Here is a 14999-nt window from a genome sequence, read left to right on the forward strand (position 1 = left end):
GACATCATGAAATACTATATAGCCACCAACAGATACATCAAGCTCCATGAACATCAATTTACTTCCATACATGTGATTGCTTGCACCACTATTGAGAAGTCATGCACCGTTTTCACATGTTTTCGCAACTTTGCATGTTGAAGCAATGGTGAATCACCGCTTCTCAACATAATTTTCATTTTCTTCAACTCTAGTTCTGCATTCCCAGAAATAATGGTCGAATTTATGACAATTATAACATTCAACCTGTCTTTTGTCATACCTTCTGTCATTATTTGATCTCCTTTCACTTGACCTCGAAGAATGTTGTCTTCCACAACCTTTTGATGAATTAGAGTCTGTATTACTCTCATCAAATTTTCTTCGAACGTAATTTCCTCAACCTTGATCTCTGAAATCACTACGTCCACGATTGCCACCATGTCCTCGACCTCGATTGCCTTTTTCTAGGTTGTCTTCCTTGTCTTTTAATTTTAACTTTGACTGAAAAAGTTGCTTAGTCGTCTGCTTGTTCTTCTTAAGAAGCTTCTCTTCATGGGTTTGTAAAGAACCCATAAGTTGATCAATTAACATTGTACTCAAATCCTTTGATTCTTCAATAGCTACAATGATGAAATTAAATTTTTCATCCAATGAGCGAAGTATCTTTTCTACTACTTGCTCGTCACTTATTACCTCACCATATCTCTTCATTTCATTTACTACTGCTAGCAGTCTTAAAATATAATCTGAAACTGATTCAGACTTCTTCATATGTAATGATTCATAATCACCTCTCAATTTTTGAAGGCAAACCCTCTTCACTCGATCTGCTTCTTTATATGTATTCTCCAAAATTTGCCATGCGTGACGTGCAGTAGTTGCTCCAGAAGTTTTCTCAAAATTGAAATCATGAATGGTTTGATGAATGATGGTAAGAGCCTTTTGATCTTTTTTCCTTATATTTTGTAAAGCTTCTCGTTGAGCTTGACTCAAAGCCGCATCACTTTCTGGTTCTTCACAAACATTATTAACAATGTTCCACACATCTTGTGAACCGAGTAAAGCTTTCATTCGAATACACAAAATACTATAATTTTCTTTCGTAAGTCAAGGTACTTGGAAGGGAACTAAATTGTTGTTTGCCATTTGCAAAAATAATTTTTTTAGACTTGAACTTTAGGCTCTGATACCATTTTGTTGGAAGCGTGTTGTGAATATCCGAAAAAAATAATCAACAAATAGAATATGTGAGAGGAAATAAAAACAAACTTATTGTAAGACTAACTCTTTTGTGTGTATTCTACTCACACTTGGATAATATAGATTACAACATTTCAATCCTATTTATAGAATTGTCATGAGCATAACTCATACTATAATTAAATACAACAATTTAAATTCTACATTTAACTAATGTGAAACTCTTACTAAATTAACTTTAACATTTTAACTCTCACATCCTTTAATTTCTTAACTCTCATAAATTAATTCACATATAACTTACATGCAGGTTGAAAATTAAGCGCATGTTTTAAATCATTAAGTTATATGTGAATTAATTTATGAGAGTTAGAAAAAGATGTGAGAGTTAACATGTTAGAGTTAATTTAGTAAGAGTTTCAAATTAATTATGTGTAGGTTTTAAATTGTTGTGTTTAAATTGTGGTATGAGTTATGTTCATGACAACCCTATAAATAGGATTGAAATGTTGTAACCTAAATCATCCAAGTATGAGTAGAATACACACAAAAAATCTTCCAATAAGTTTTTATTTCTTCTCAAATATTCTAGTTGGTGAAATGCAAGGCTCATATAGTGATCCCATAGGAAGTGTCAGTCTTCTAGACGTCCCACCAATATGTGCGGTGGGTTGGCACTTCATGGTCGCTGTACTTTTTGAAATGTCTATAACAGTCGCCCCTAAAATCCTTGAAAGAAGTGAGCATTTGATGCTCAACGAATCTATTCATTGCTTGATCATTGAAATCAAGAGCGATAAAGCACTACACATTACAAAACACCACACATTAACTTTGTTTATACTTAAGTATGTTTGAAATGAAAATGAATTGTTTACTACATGTAATTGTAGGGCGCCCTTGACAACCTCGATATATTCTCGTCCAAAATCAATCCTCCTAAGAAAGCAGACTGGAAATGTACATCTCACACACACACCAATAGCCAGGTTGAGTCGAACAACGTGTGGAGATATTGGCTTTTCTGCTATAAGGGCTATGGTCATTGGAATCTTACCATTCTTATGGACGTTCCTCTCCAACTCCAAGAGTCAAGACTGTTGACATCTCCTAGGAGTTGGAGAGGATTGAGTACTTTCTGCTAAAGAAAACAACAAGTCATATGAGAAAAAAGTTAAAATAAACTATGTAGGAAGGGGATATTTCAATAGTTAATAGATGTAGCTCCAGACTCTGTAATGAGTTCTAATTTGGGTTCATACATCTCTTGCATGGACACCTTATTCGTCTGTAATCATCGACTTGAAACTTGACAATCTCTAAAAATTGGGCCATTCCCTCTCTATACTCAACCGGTAACTTATTTATAAGTTGTATCCAACCTTTGTCCATTGTTAAAGACCAAAACCATAAATAGGATTGATTAGTCATATGTTCCTCCTCTCAATTCCTAAACTTACTCCCCTGAATAAGCTATGCCCAATCTCCCAACCCTTGAACTAAAAGCTATCATAATTGCAGAATATATAGCCAAAACAAATCTTAACCATAAATTACAGTAATTATAAAAAAATATCTGGGGTTTCCACTAGCGTCTCGCCATAATCAATCTTTTCTCTGACTTGGAATTCACATTCACCTAGCATCTCATACATCATTCCTTGCCTAGATCTGGGATTCATATTCAACCAGCATCCAACGTCAATAGCACATCATAACTCACCATAACCTGGGATTTTGCCTTGGCCTGGATCCGGATTCATATTTAATCAGCATTGTGCGAGTTACCTCAGATTTCCATTAGTATCTTACGATAGCTAGTCTTATCTTTCTCACATCATACAATCATTACAATCAATAAACAGAAAGATTAATTAACTTCCTAGCTTACTTTCCTTTCATAAAATCACAGTAGTAACAATATCCTGCGATAAACATCCACGAAAGAATGCTAATTTCAAACGATCATCAATAGAATATATTTTTCACTTATCAAGATTACAAACAAAACATTAACTATTTAAGAAAATCATTCATAAAACATTTCTTCCATTGATGAAAGATTCTTATGAAAGTTACTCAAAATAATCATTTGTTACAAAGATCTTTCACAAAGATACTTGTTTTATTTAAGAAGAACCACCCACGAAGATACTTAGCCTTAACTCCTTCCTTCTTTACTTTCGACTTTTTCTTCTCGCCTAGCAGTTCCCTTGACCAACTGTTCAACACTTAGAGCTTTCTCTTGTAATCTATCAGAGTGTTTAACATTTTTGAAAACTCATTTTTCCTTCGATCTTGGGCCTTATTTATAGTGTTCTTTCACACCCAAGGGTTACTTCCACGCTTTACACATGTTGCTTTACCAATTCATCGTGCCATGCAACCAACTCAAACTTGACACGTAGGCTAAATATCAGCGATGATTAGACACTTCCTTGAGACGCCAACCTTATCTCCTTTGAAAGCTAAACTCTTTAATCGCCGACTATCTCTATCACCTCGAGAAACAACAGACATTTACTTTCCACAATGAGTTGCTTAGTCATTTCAATGAGACATATACTTCTTCGCCGCACTCTCTTAGACATAGGTACTTCTTCCCGTATTACTATGTTAAATGTCTAGTCCTTTGTATCCAACGCATGCTTCTTCCTTGCTAGCTATTCTTATCGCGTCACTTACCTTACACGATAGAATTAAACCCAAACATTTCTCTTCGTATCACCTTTTCTCCTCTTGTATCCTTCATCGCAGGATGTCCCATGCTTATACTTATCCGAAATAACTTCCCAGTAAGGATTCCTTTCAATATGACTTCCTTTCTTCGGATCAGGGCCTCACAATATTTTTACCGACAAAAAAAAATATTGTGTTGGCATTTAAGTTGTCTCGATGAAATACATGTTTTTTTTGGCATAATCGTTCTTCAAAATGAGGTCAAAAAGATATGTCTGCCAACATCGTTTTTGTTAGCATAAGTGGTTTACAGTTTTAAATATGAATTGTAATTGCTAAATAAGCAATTTTTAAGCATTTTTTTCAATAATACCTAATTATGCACGAACAATAATTAATCGACAATTAAATCAATAGAGGAACAAATATAACAAAAATAAGCTTCTATATTAAAAACAAAACTAATATTCAATGCAATAATGTAACATTAGTGGTATATATATATATAATTTTGAGGATTGCTAACTAAGTTTTCACAAATCTTACATACATTATTCCTTAAGCCAAAGTTTGTGATTCTAACTTTTCACAAGTCTCCCATATATACAAAAAAAAAAAAAAAAAAAAAAAAAAAAAATCTTTCACTTAACCAAAATATATCCTAACCCTAAGTGAAATGTGTTACACCAAAATAAGTAGTCATCTCAAAATCTTCCCCCAATCTCCAAAAGTTGATGTTTGAGAATACATGTATAACATGAAATAGGAAACAAATACAAGTGACAACATGAAAAAGTAGCAACAAAAATGACAAAGTAGCAACAAGTGGCTAATTAAGAAAATAACACATAATTTGAACATAGAGATGGATGCATTCAAACTCCCCCTCCCACCTAATGAACCTACATTTTAAACTATAAATAAGCAATACAAATACATATAAAATGACAAAGTGAACTTCTCCCAATCGAACTACGCATAAAAAAAAACCTCGTTAATTGCATCAAATTTGTAATGCAAAAAGACCCTGTACAACAATGAGATTATATTTCTAACTCCATTAACCATAACTCAAAGTTATTATAACGTACCTAATTTTATGAAAGTCCACCTTCTTACCTTTGTTGTGCAACAAGTTGTCTCGTGATGTTAGTCAATTGATCTTGGAAGCTCTAAATTATTGGCTTCAACATGACATTTTCTTCCTTTAAGTTTATCACCTCTGCCTGAAGCTTCATACTTATTCCCCATATCTTTCTTAAACACATAGGTCGATGTACCACATGTTGCTACATTGGGGGTTGTCTTCCATCCAAGACCTTTTGTTTGTCATTTTCTATTTACATGACACTTTATCACTTCCATGAATTGTGCAACTTCATCAATATACTCTTTTGAGACTCTATCTTTAAGCCTAATCCAATCCTTATTCATCGTTGATGCAAAATGAATAAATTTTAATCCTGTAGTAGTTTGGGCAAAAAGTTAGAGAAACCTTTTTCCACAAACTTAAGGATACCTTTATAAGGCCATATAATGGTGCCTAAGTACAAAATAGAAAGTGTTACTTTAACACAAGTCTACCAAGATCACCCGACTCATGTATTGTCCTTTGTTGGGTTATCGGGTTTAGGGTCCAATTCTCATTCATTATATTCAAAATATTTATACTAATTCCAAATCAAAAGAGAAGCAATCAACCAAGATCACCCAACTCATACTATATAACAAACAACACTAAGAGCATGTTTGAAATTCAAATTCAACAAAGATGACTACTATAACTGTTGGATAGTCATAGCAATTCACATATACAATACTTATTAAATTTCATATAATAACAAAGATCACCACACTGATCATATCCTAAAATCACTTTTAAAATTAAGCCTTATTAGATTTCATATAATAATATATATAAAATTTAATAAGTATTGTGATATTTGTTACTATAAGAAAACGAGACTAAAGAAAGAAAAAGCACTATATATCAACAATATAAAAATTCAATTTTGGCCATCAAATGTACTTTCTCTTGTAACTCCTAATTTTCTATATGGATCTTTCTCTATGTACTTTTCAAACTTTAATCAATTTCTCGTTCAAGTGCATTGTCTCTAAAATCTAAATATGACATTTCTTTTTGAAAAAACATTGAAGTAGAGGTTGATTGTACATCAACTTATACCAAATCAAACTATCAAACTAAATTTTTTTGTTTTTAATTAACATGGTAGTAAGTCAATAGAATAAATAAATGAACATAATAATCACAGTAATCAAATTTCAAATCCTTACTTAGAGGGATTGTGATAATAAATATTCAAGATCAATTAAACTTTGGTTTTAAATTATTTTATAAAGAATTAGACATCAAGAATATGTTAAATTTTTGTATCAAATCCATATAATGAGAGTTTAAGATTTACCAAACATATTCAAAATAAAAGATTTACCAAACTTCGACGAGCGTGAGAAGTGTTAACGTTGGCGATGATTTTCCTACTGCTTCTCTTAATACTACTTCACATAATATCAATATTACTGATCAAAATCTCTCCATTTAATTCTCAGAGTCTGTTTCTAGTTCAAATGATCATCAAAATGAAGAAGATTCTCAATCATACCCAATATCCAATGAAGTACCAATAGAATCCATTCGTACTGATCGTTCTCAATCTATTCTATCCAGTACTTCCACTCAATTCTCTCATCCTATGAATACTAGATCCAAGCTAAGAGTGGAGTCTTCAAATCCAAATACTTCAATTATCTTGCCTCTATGTCTCATATTGATGTTAAGGAACGACCCAAGACAACTAATTAAGGATGCTTTAAATTCAGAAGCTTGGACAAAAGCTATGGAGGAAGAAATGAGTGCACTATTTAGAAATAACACATGGACATTGGTGCCACATTCACCAAATTATAATCTAATGGGTTGCAAATGAGTTTTCAAAACAAAAAGGAATTTAGATGGAAGTGTTCAAAAGCTCAGAGCAAGGTTGGTAGCTAAAAGTTTTCCTCAAAATCATGGCACAGATTTTAAAGAAACCTTTAGCCCAGTGGTGACAGCTTCAACAGTAAGGATTATATTGACTCTAACAGCAGCCTGTGATTGGAAAGTAAGACAACTGAATATCAACAATGCTTTCGAAATTACAATTTAGGAAAGCATGAAAAAGATGTTTACATGATGTAACCTGAGGGATTTATTGATAGAAAAAAGCCCAATTATATCTGCAAATTACACAAATCTCTTTATGGATTAAAGTGAGCTCCAAGGGCATGCTATTAAAGGTTAAAAACAATTATCCTTAGTCGGGGTTTTAAACATTCTAGAGCTGACAACTTATTGTTCTTTATTAATGCTGAACAAACTAAAGTTTACATACTTATTTATGTAGACGATATTCTCATAACAGGCAACAATATATGTCTCATTAACAAGTTTATTGTAGCCTTAAATAAAGAATTTGCTCTTAAAGATCTGGGCGGCATATCATATTTTCTAGGCATTGAAGTCCATAGAGATGAAACAAGAATTTTCTTAAATCAAACGAACTTCATTAATGATTTTTTGGACATATTGAATTTGAATAATATTAAGCCGTGCAATACACCAACAGTGACGAGGAGAGACGATATACAAGAAACGATGGAGAAACTATGGATGACTACACACTATCAAAGGGCAATTGAGGCTCTACAATATATTACTCATACGAGACCAGAAACTTGATACATAATCAACAAACTCAGCCAATTTCTACAAGATCCAACTATCACGCAATGGAAGACAGTGAAGAGAGTATTGAGATATTTAAAAGGTACTATTAGTCTTGGTCTTCACATACCTAAATGTAGTAGTTTGCAAATTACAGGCTACTCAGATGCAGATTGAGTGGAGTGAGGTTGACGATCAATTTTAGCTTATTGTGTCTTTATCGGGGATGCTTTGGTGTCATGGTGCTCAAAGAAGTTATAGCGCGCTCCAGTACTGAGGCAGAGTATCGATCTCTTGCTCATATGATCATTAAAACTGAGATTAGTTGGTTTCAAGAATTACTTCAGGAAATTGGTTGTAATTAACAATTCAGACATACCTATAATATGATGTGATAACAATAGTGCTCTCCCTTTAGCAGCTAATTCTGTTTCTCATTCAAGAAGCAAGCATGTGGAGCTCAATGCGTTCATTTCGTACGTGATAAGGTAATAGACAAGAAAGCTGAGGTTGGTTTTCTTCCATCAGAAAAACAACTTGTAGATGGTTAAACAAAGCCATTGACAGAAGGAAAATTTGTTCAGCTGCGTTCCAAACTCAAAATCCTTCCTACACCGTTTCATTTGAGAGGGGAAGTGAATCTCATCTTATATATGGCAGCAACTTACTCCAAATTAGTGTCCAACATTCAAGACCTACAAAATTACAAATGTTGTGGGTTTCAGTGATTGTGGGCTTTAGCAAGAATAAGTTTATGAGACCTTCTCAAAAATATAAATAATGCGGCAAAATATTTATCGAACAATTCCAAAAACGGAAAAAGTCTAGAGACCTACGGTATAAAATATCAAAAATATCTCGTCAATCATGTCGTCAATAGCGCGTGTAATATATTTGCGATCGTTTAGATATGACTACAATTTTACGCGATCGTTTAGATATGGTTCAATACATATGCGATCGTTTAGATATGGTTCAATACATATGCGATCCTTTAGATATGGCTACAAGGTGATCGTTTACATATGGTTATAATTTATACGCGATCGTTTAGATATGACTACAATTTATACGTGATCGTTTACATATAGTTACAATTTATATACGGTCGTTTAGATATGGTTACAATTTATCTTTTCAATTTCATTGTTTAATTTTGTTAGACGATGTTTAGATTTCTTTACACGATATCGATCGTTTAGATTTATTTAAACGATCATTTACTTTTTTTTTACGTGATCGTTTACATTTGGCTACTGCAATCCAAATGATTTTTTTTTTCAAGATTTTTTATATACGATATTTTTTTTATAGGATCGTCTACTTTTTTAAACGATCGTTTACATTGCCTATTTCAATCTAAATGATCTTTTTTTCAAAATCTTTATACACAATCATTTATTTTTTTACACGATCGTTTACATTTGACTACTCCAATTTAAATGATTTTTTAATTCTTTATACACGATATTTTAGATTTTGCTATTTTGTTGTACACAGTTGTCTAAATTTGGTTACACAAATGTAAATGCGTAAAAAAAATGAAAAAAAGAAAGATGATTGATAGAAATCGCAGCGAAAAAAAAGAAGAGGAAAGGTAGAAAGACGATGAAAAGAAATCGAAGTGAAAAAAAAAAACAAAGAGAAAAAGAGGTAAAATGATGCAAAAATTAAACATCATAAATAAAAAATTGAAAAATAAGAAAGATGATGGAAATAAATTGAAAAAAGAAAAAGAGAAAAGAAGAAAGACAAAATCGCAGAGAAGACGGGGAGGACAAAATAATAGGAAGAAGACGAATCGCGAGGAAGAAAAAGAAAGATGAAAGAACAAACCTGAAATATTTAAAAAATGGCTAACCTTATAGGCTCTGTTACACGACTCGTAAATAATTTACGGTTTTGTTACATTTATGTAAGTTTTCCTGAGTTTATTTCATTTTTTTATTTTTGCTTTTTATTTATGTTTATTGTAATTAGTTTAAGTGGAAGTTTACTTTTTTAGGTTTTGTTCCTAAGTTATTTTTATAATCGGTGGGTAGCGGTGTTAGCTTCTTACGACTTAACCCCTCATAATTGGGTATTTAAATCCCTTTCTAAGGTTAACAAAATTATCAACTATTCAACTTTTTCCTAAAATCCAATATAATTAATTATTACTTGAACACTATTATCTTTTATAGTGGGCACTACCTACCTACACAAATTAAAAATAAAAATTACATTAATCGGACAAATAGTCCAAATATGAAATAATTTGACAGCAACTTGATCGATATTAACACAAAAGTTAAATCAACATTTTCGTTATTAAATGTCATTAAATAATATTTTTTTATTATATATATATATATATATATATATATATATATATATATATATATTAAAATATATAGGACCTTGACAATATTCTTTTTTTTAGTATTCATTGTTGGAATTTATGTCCTAAACCCCAAGTTTGTAGTTATATTCTATTCAATAAAGTGATTATCGAAGACTTATTAGTGAAAATAGAATACTATGATTTTGAATCCAATAAACTAAGGTCTCGAGATTATCTAGTATAGATTTGAACTTTATGTAAAGACATAACGTGTATCAAGTTCGACTATGTAGCTCAAACGGTTTATATTAGGGTATGAATAAAGTTGGGCGTCTTATCCTGGAAATACTATGGATGCGACCTATTTTGTAGTTAGTACAAACAATGTGATCCCTAATCGTTCATGTAGAGACATGGGAGTGGAGACATCCTATGTAAAGAGTTTACATAAAGACTAAAACCATGAAATAGTCACTTTTAAGTTATAATACCATTGACTGTATAAAACTGACTATTTCAATTATGATGACCTAGGTAACTTAATCTTAATCTTGAGCTAACTAGAAACTTCTGTTCAAACGAAATTATCCTTATATTTGCATAAGTGAGGACAACTTAACAACGCTGATCCAATAAGCCTTCCATTTCAGAAGGTGCAAGAAGAAGTTCACTCCTACTCACTTAAGGGTTAGTAGATAGGTTGTTCCCTTAAGGATTGAATCCAAGTCTTGAACAAGGGGCCCCACCCTCTAATTGGCCCGAGAGAGATTTGGTTTATAGATTATTGAACTTAAAACCAATTGTCCAATAGTTGATCAGTCAGACTTAAGGAGCAAATGTAGTCGGGGGTAAAATGATATTTTAGCCCAGTCGAGTTTACGAACAACCTGTAAATGATTAACTTACTGATCATGGTCATATCAAACAGAGAAAAACATATCTATAGTGAGTGGAGTGCAACTACGAGACTTTAGTGGAATGATTCGTTAGTTAGCGAATGTTGATTACTTCGGTTTAAAAGGGTTTAACCAGTTAATCTCGTATCATTGGAGCCCATGATCTATAGATTCATGAGGTTTCCCTGCTAGCTAGCTCATATGGAATTAACTTACAACAATATGTTGGAATAATTTGAATTGTTCGAACTAGGTAAAGTGGGAGAAACTGACAAATATATGTGATATAATTGTCGGTTATAAGTTTGAGATAGAGTTTTATGTTTAATGTGATTTAAATATTAAAAATATGAATAAGGATTCATATTCAAAAGTTCGTAATTCATGGAAATGGTCAAAGTTATAAAAATTCAAAATGTTGACTTTTAACATTGAAAAAATCAAACTTTGATATGCTCTATATTCAAATGTGATTTAAATTTCAGAAAAATGAGTGCGGATTCGTGCTCGGAAGGTCAGAATTAGTCAAGATGGACAAAATGGTAAAAAGTTAAAATGTTGACTTTTGACTTAAAAAAGTCAAAGATTGACTTTTGACTTAAAAAAGTCAAAGATTGACTTTTGACTTAAAAAAGTCAAAGATTGACTTTGATTTAAATGATCCAATGACCATATTGCTCTTGGACTAAGTTAATGGAAAAATCCAACATTTTGTTGGATAATCCCACTAACACTTAGTGGAATAAGTGAGATAACTGGTTACATGAGATGTAGATACCTAGCCCACTAAGTTCCACTAATGGTTAGTGGAATGATAAGTGTTGAGATTTTATAAACAAATTACATGCATTTGTGCATTTAATTTGTTTATAAATAGGCATTATTTCAAATGGGTGAGAACTTTTGGTAATTTTTGTAATTTTGAATTGTAAAATAAACATAATTCTTATTTCTCTTCCTAATTTCAAACCTAAGTTCTTCATTCCAATTTCAATCATTATCTCTCTATTTCCTTCACTTATTGGGTGCTACAATCAAGTTCTAAGTCTGGAGTATAATGGTTAAACTCTACTGGTGGTCCCGAGTTCGTGTTCGTGAGGAGATTATGTTAGACGTCCTATATTACACACTTATAAAAGGAGGGGCAAGAAGGGAATAACACCAATCGAGTCATCTAGACATGTTACTGAAAGAGAGAATTCACCTGAGTGGCTCCGACGTTTATGATTGAATATAAAGAGAGAATGTTCAGGGATTTGAAAAATAGAGTTTTTGTAGTAAAGGCTGCTGTGGCTTTTATTGGGAGAAGTTTCCCAACCTTTTCTAAGGAGCTGGGTTTTCCATTCTGTTTTTCCTTATTTGTTCTTGATCTTTTTAGCTTCCTTGTGAATTGATATTTTGGATTGAGCAATATAAATATTACAGAGTGCTGTTTTTGTTTCTCTCTTGTTGAGTGTTTGATTGATTTTCAAGTTGAAGACCTTACAAATTGGTATCAGAGCTAGTCCATTCTTGCTAGGTGAAGATCCATGGCTAAGAAGAAAATAGAAGAGTGTGTTGATAGTCATGGAAGGGAAATGGCACGAATTAAGGAGATGATCCTTGCATTAAAGATGAGTGTGGAAAGACCCACTGAACTGATGAGATGAAAGAAAACAGTAGCAATAAAAGAAGGAAGGAATTTGGCATGTCTAATGGTTTGGACTACAAGACGAAAGAGAAAATAGAAGAAGTTGAGGCAACAACTACCCTGGAAGAGGGGATCATTTGACAGAAGCAAATACAAGAAGTTGGATGATGAAGATAATTAAGATTTTGTAAATTAATTTTGAATTATTGTAAATTTCAATTTAAAATGTATAAGACAATTTCTCTCTATTCAATTGAAATTTAGATCATATCATTTTTAGACTTCTCGATGCATCTATTTCACGGAGATTATATTAAATTATTGATAAAGAAAACTAACATAACATAATAGAGAGAAATTTTCTTATACATTTTAAATTGAAATTTACAATAATTCAAAATTAATTTACAAAATTTTAATTATCTTCATCATCTTCTATGACATCATCGCCTTGTCGTCGACTACGTGACATGCGTCTAATCACCTTGAGGGGTAATTGATTAAATTGATAGCTTGGGGTGTTATATTGTAACGAAAAGCACCTAACTTAGAGGTGGTTTGTGCAATTTTCAAAAAATCTAAGACAAATATTTTGAATTGAATTTCATAGGTTGAATGAAGCTTTTGGATTTTTCCAAGTTAAGAATTGGATCCTTGTGAAAAAGGAGAGAACAATCGAAAAAGTTCTTGATCAAAACAGGTATATTATTACCCAATATTAAATGTGAACTTTAAATCTTCTCAAAGAGAACAGATCATCAAATATCAAGAATCAAATCTAATCACATAATAAAGTAGGTAAATAAAAAGTTGTTCAATTTCAAATAAGTCAAATTGAAAATGTTTGTATCAAACAATTCACTATTCCATAGTTTAGTTTTATTTAGCTACACAGTTTACGTTTAGGTTTTAACTAGAAAAATTCTAATATTTCACCGTAAAGAAAATTTTCTCACAATAAAATTCCTTTTTAGATTTAACAAAATAAATTTAAAAAATTAGATATATTAACTCAAATTTATTACTTTTGCACAAATCGTAAAAAATAAGCAAAGTCCATGAAATGTAAAAAAAAAATAATAAAAAAATAATAATAATAATATAGAACACACAATATATAAGATACACTAATGATATACATTTTGGAAAATTTTATACACTAAAAATTATCATATTTGCACCAAATAGAAAAAAAATATATAGATGCCGCACCTTGAATATCCTATTTTTTTTTTATTATTTGTCACCCACCACAATTTTTCATAAAAATATTGGCTCACTTATTAAGAAGAAATAATTATAGAACTGAAATTAATTAGTAAAGCCTTCACATAAGTCAATAAAACACATGGGGTGTGTTTGTAATTAATGAGAAAGTAGAATAATTTATTGATACGTAGAGAAGTAAAAGTCAAATACATAACTAATGAAAGGCAAGATAAAATAAAAGGGCTAATTAAAAGTGAAGTACTTAGTGAAGGGAATTAACAATAAGTTTAAAATCATGAAGAAACATAGCTCCATCTCCATCCCCATCCAAAGAAGCCACAATAGCCATGGAATCCTCAAGTGAAACATCCAACCCTAAATTCACAAACACATCATAAAGCTCTTCCCCACTCACAAGATCATCCCCATCTGCCTTTAGAGCCTCTAGAGCTATCTTCAAATAGCTCCCCAGCTCCCCAACTTCCATATTCTTTGCATTCATCTCTAAGAACTCCCCCATGCTTAGCAACCCATCTTTGTCGGCGTCACCTTCCTCCATCATCATCTTCACGTCTTCCTCACTCAGGTTGTACCCGAGCGAGCCCACGATCCCCCCAACCTCAGCTGACGAGATCAACCCGTCGTTGTCCGCATCGAATGCCCTAAACGCTTCTATTAGGTTGAAGATGTGGCTGAGAGCCTCGGTGTCGACCAAGAGAGATCCGGCTTGAGCCATGGTTTGTATGAGTGTTGGGATATGAGTGTACTGCAAGATAGACTTAGGCATGTATTTATCTATATATATATGTGTGTACAGGTAGGTCAAGAGTGTTAGTGTTTGGGTGCATAAAGAATAATGTGAAAGGAGAAGAAAAGTAAGTTGTGAAATCTTATGCGGTTCAATTATTCATCCACTTTAAGGAATGAGATTCCTCCCTAAATTACTTCAAACTGTTCACATCTCTATTTATTCATTAAAGTTGGCATATGATTCCCACGCACAGCATATGAGGTAGATGCCCAAAATGTAAATCTTTATCTTTGATAGTTTGTATTGTAATTATTTGAACGGTTGCAATTTGATATTGTTTCATGCTAAAATTAAAGTTAGATTTTCTTTGATCACTTTTTATACAATATGGAGAAGGAATGTGAATTATTGATTATTATAGCCCAATAATAGAGAAAACAATATTTTATTTCTTATATAATATTAGATCATCTCATTTTTATTTTGGGATATTGAGGTAAATAAACTCTCAATCTTATTATTCAATTGAAAGGTAAAATCTCATATAAATGATTAGAAGTACTAAACATTCAGCGGAAGCTAAAGGATCTAAGTAACATACT

General features: G+C 32.0%; 2 protein-coding genes across 2 annotated transcripts; both read right to left on the reverse strand.

Annotated features, from left to right (window-relative positions):
* Positions 1–378: 378 nt before the first annotated feature.
* LOC103487674 (uncharacterized) lies at positions 379–1053 on the reverse strand. Its single transcript, XM_051088056.1, has one exon. The coding sequence runs from the start codon at positions 1051–1053 to the stop codon at positions 379–381; it is 675 nt and encodes a 224-aa protein (XP_050944013.1).
* A 12740-nt stretch (positions 1054–13793) lies between these two features.
* Positions 13794–14438, reverse strand: LOC103487564 (probable calcium-binding protein CML29). The gene has a single exon (XM_008445902.3). It carries the CDS (start codon positions 14431–14433, stop codon positions 13909–13911), a length of 525 nt encoding a protein of 174 aa, XP_008444124.3. The 5' UTR covers positions 14434–14438; the 3' UTR covers positions 13794–13908.
* Positions 14439–14999: the final 561 nt, after the last annotated feature.

The sequence above is a fragment of the Cucumis melo genome, chromosome 7, assembly GCF_025177605.1.
Source record: "Cucumis melo cultivar AY chromosome 7, USDA_Cmelo_AY_1.0, whole genome shotgun sequence".
Lineage (NCBI taxonomy): Eukaryota > Viridiplantae > Streptophyta > Magnoliopsida > Cucurbitales > Cucurbitaceae > Cucumis > Cucumis melo.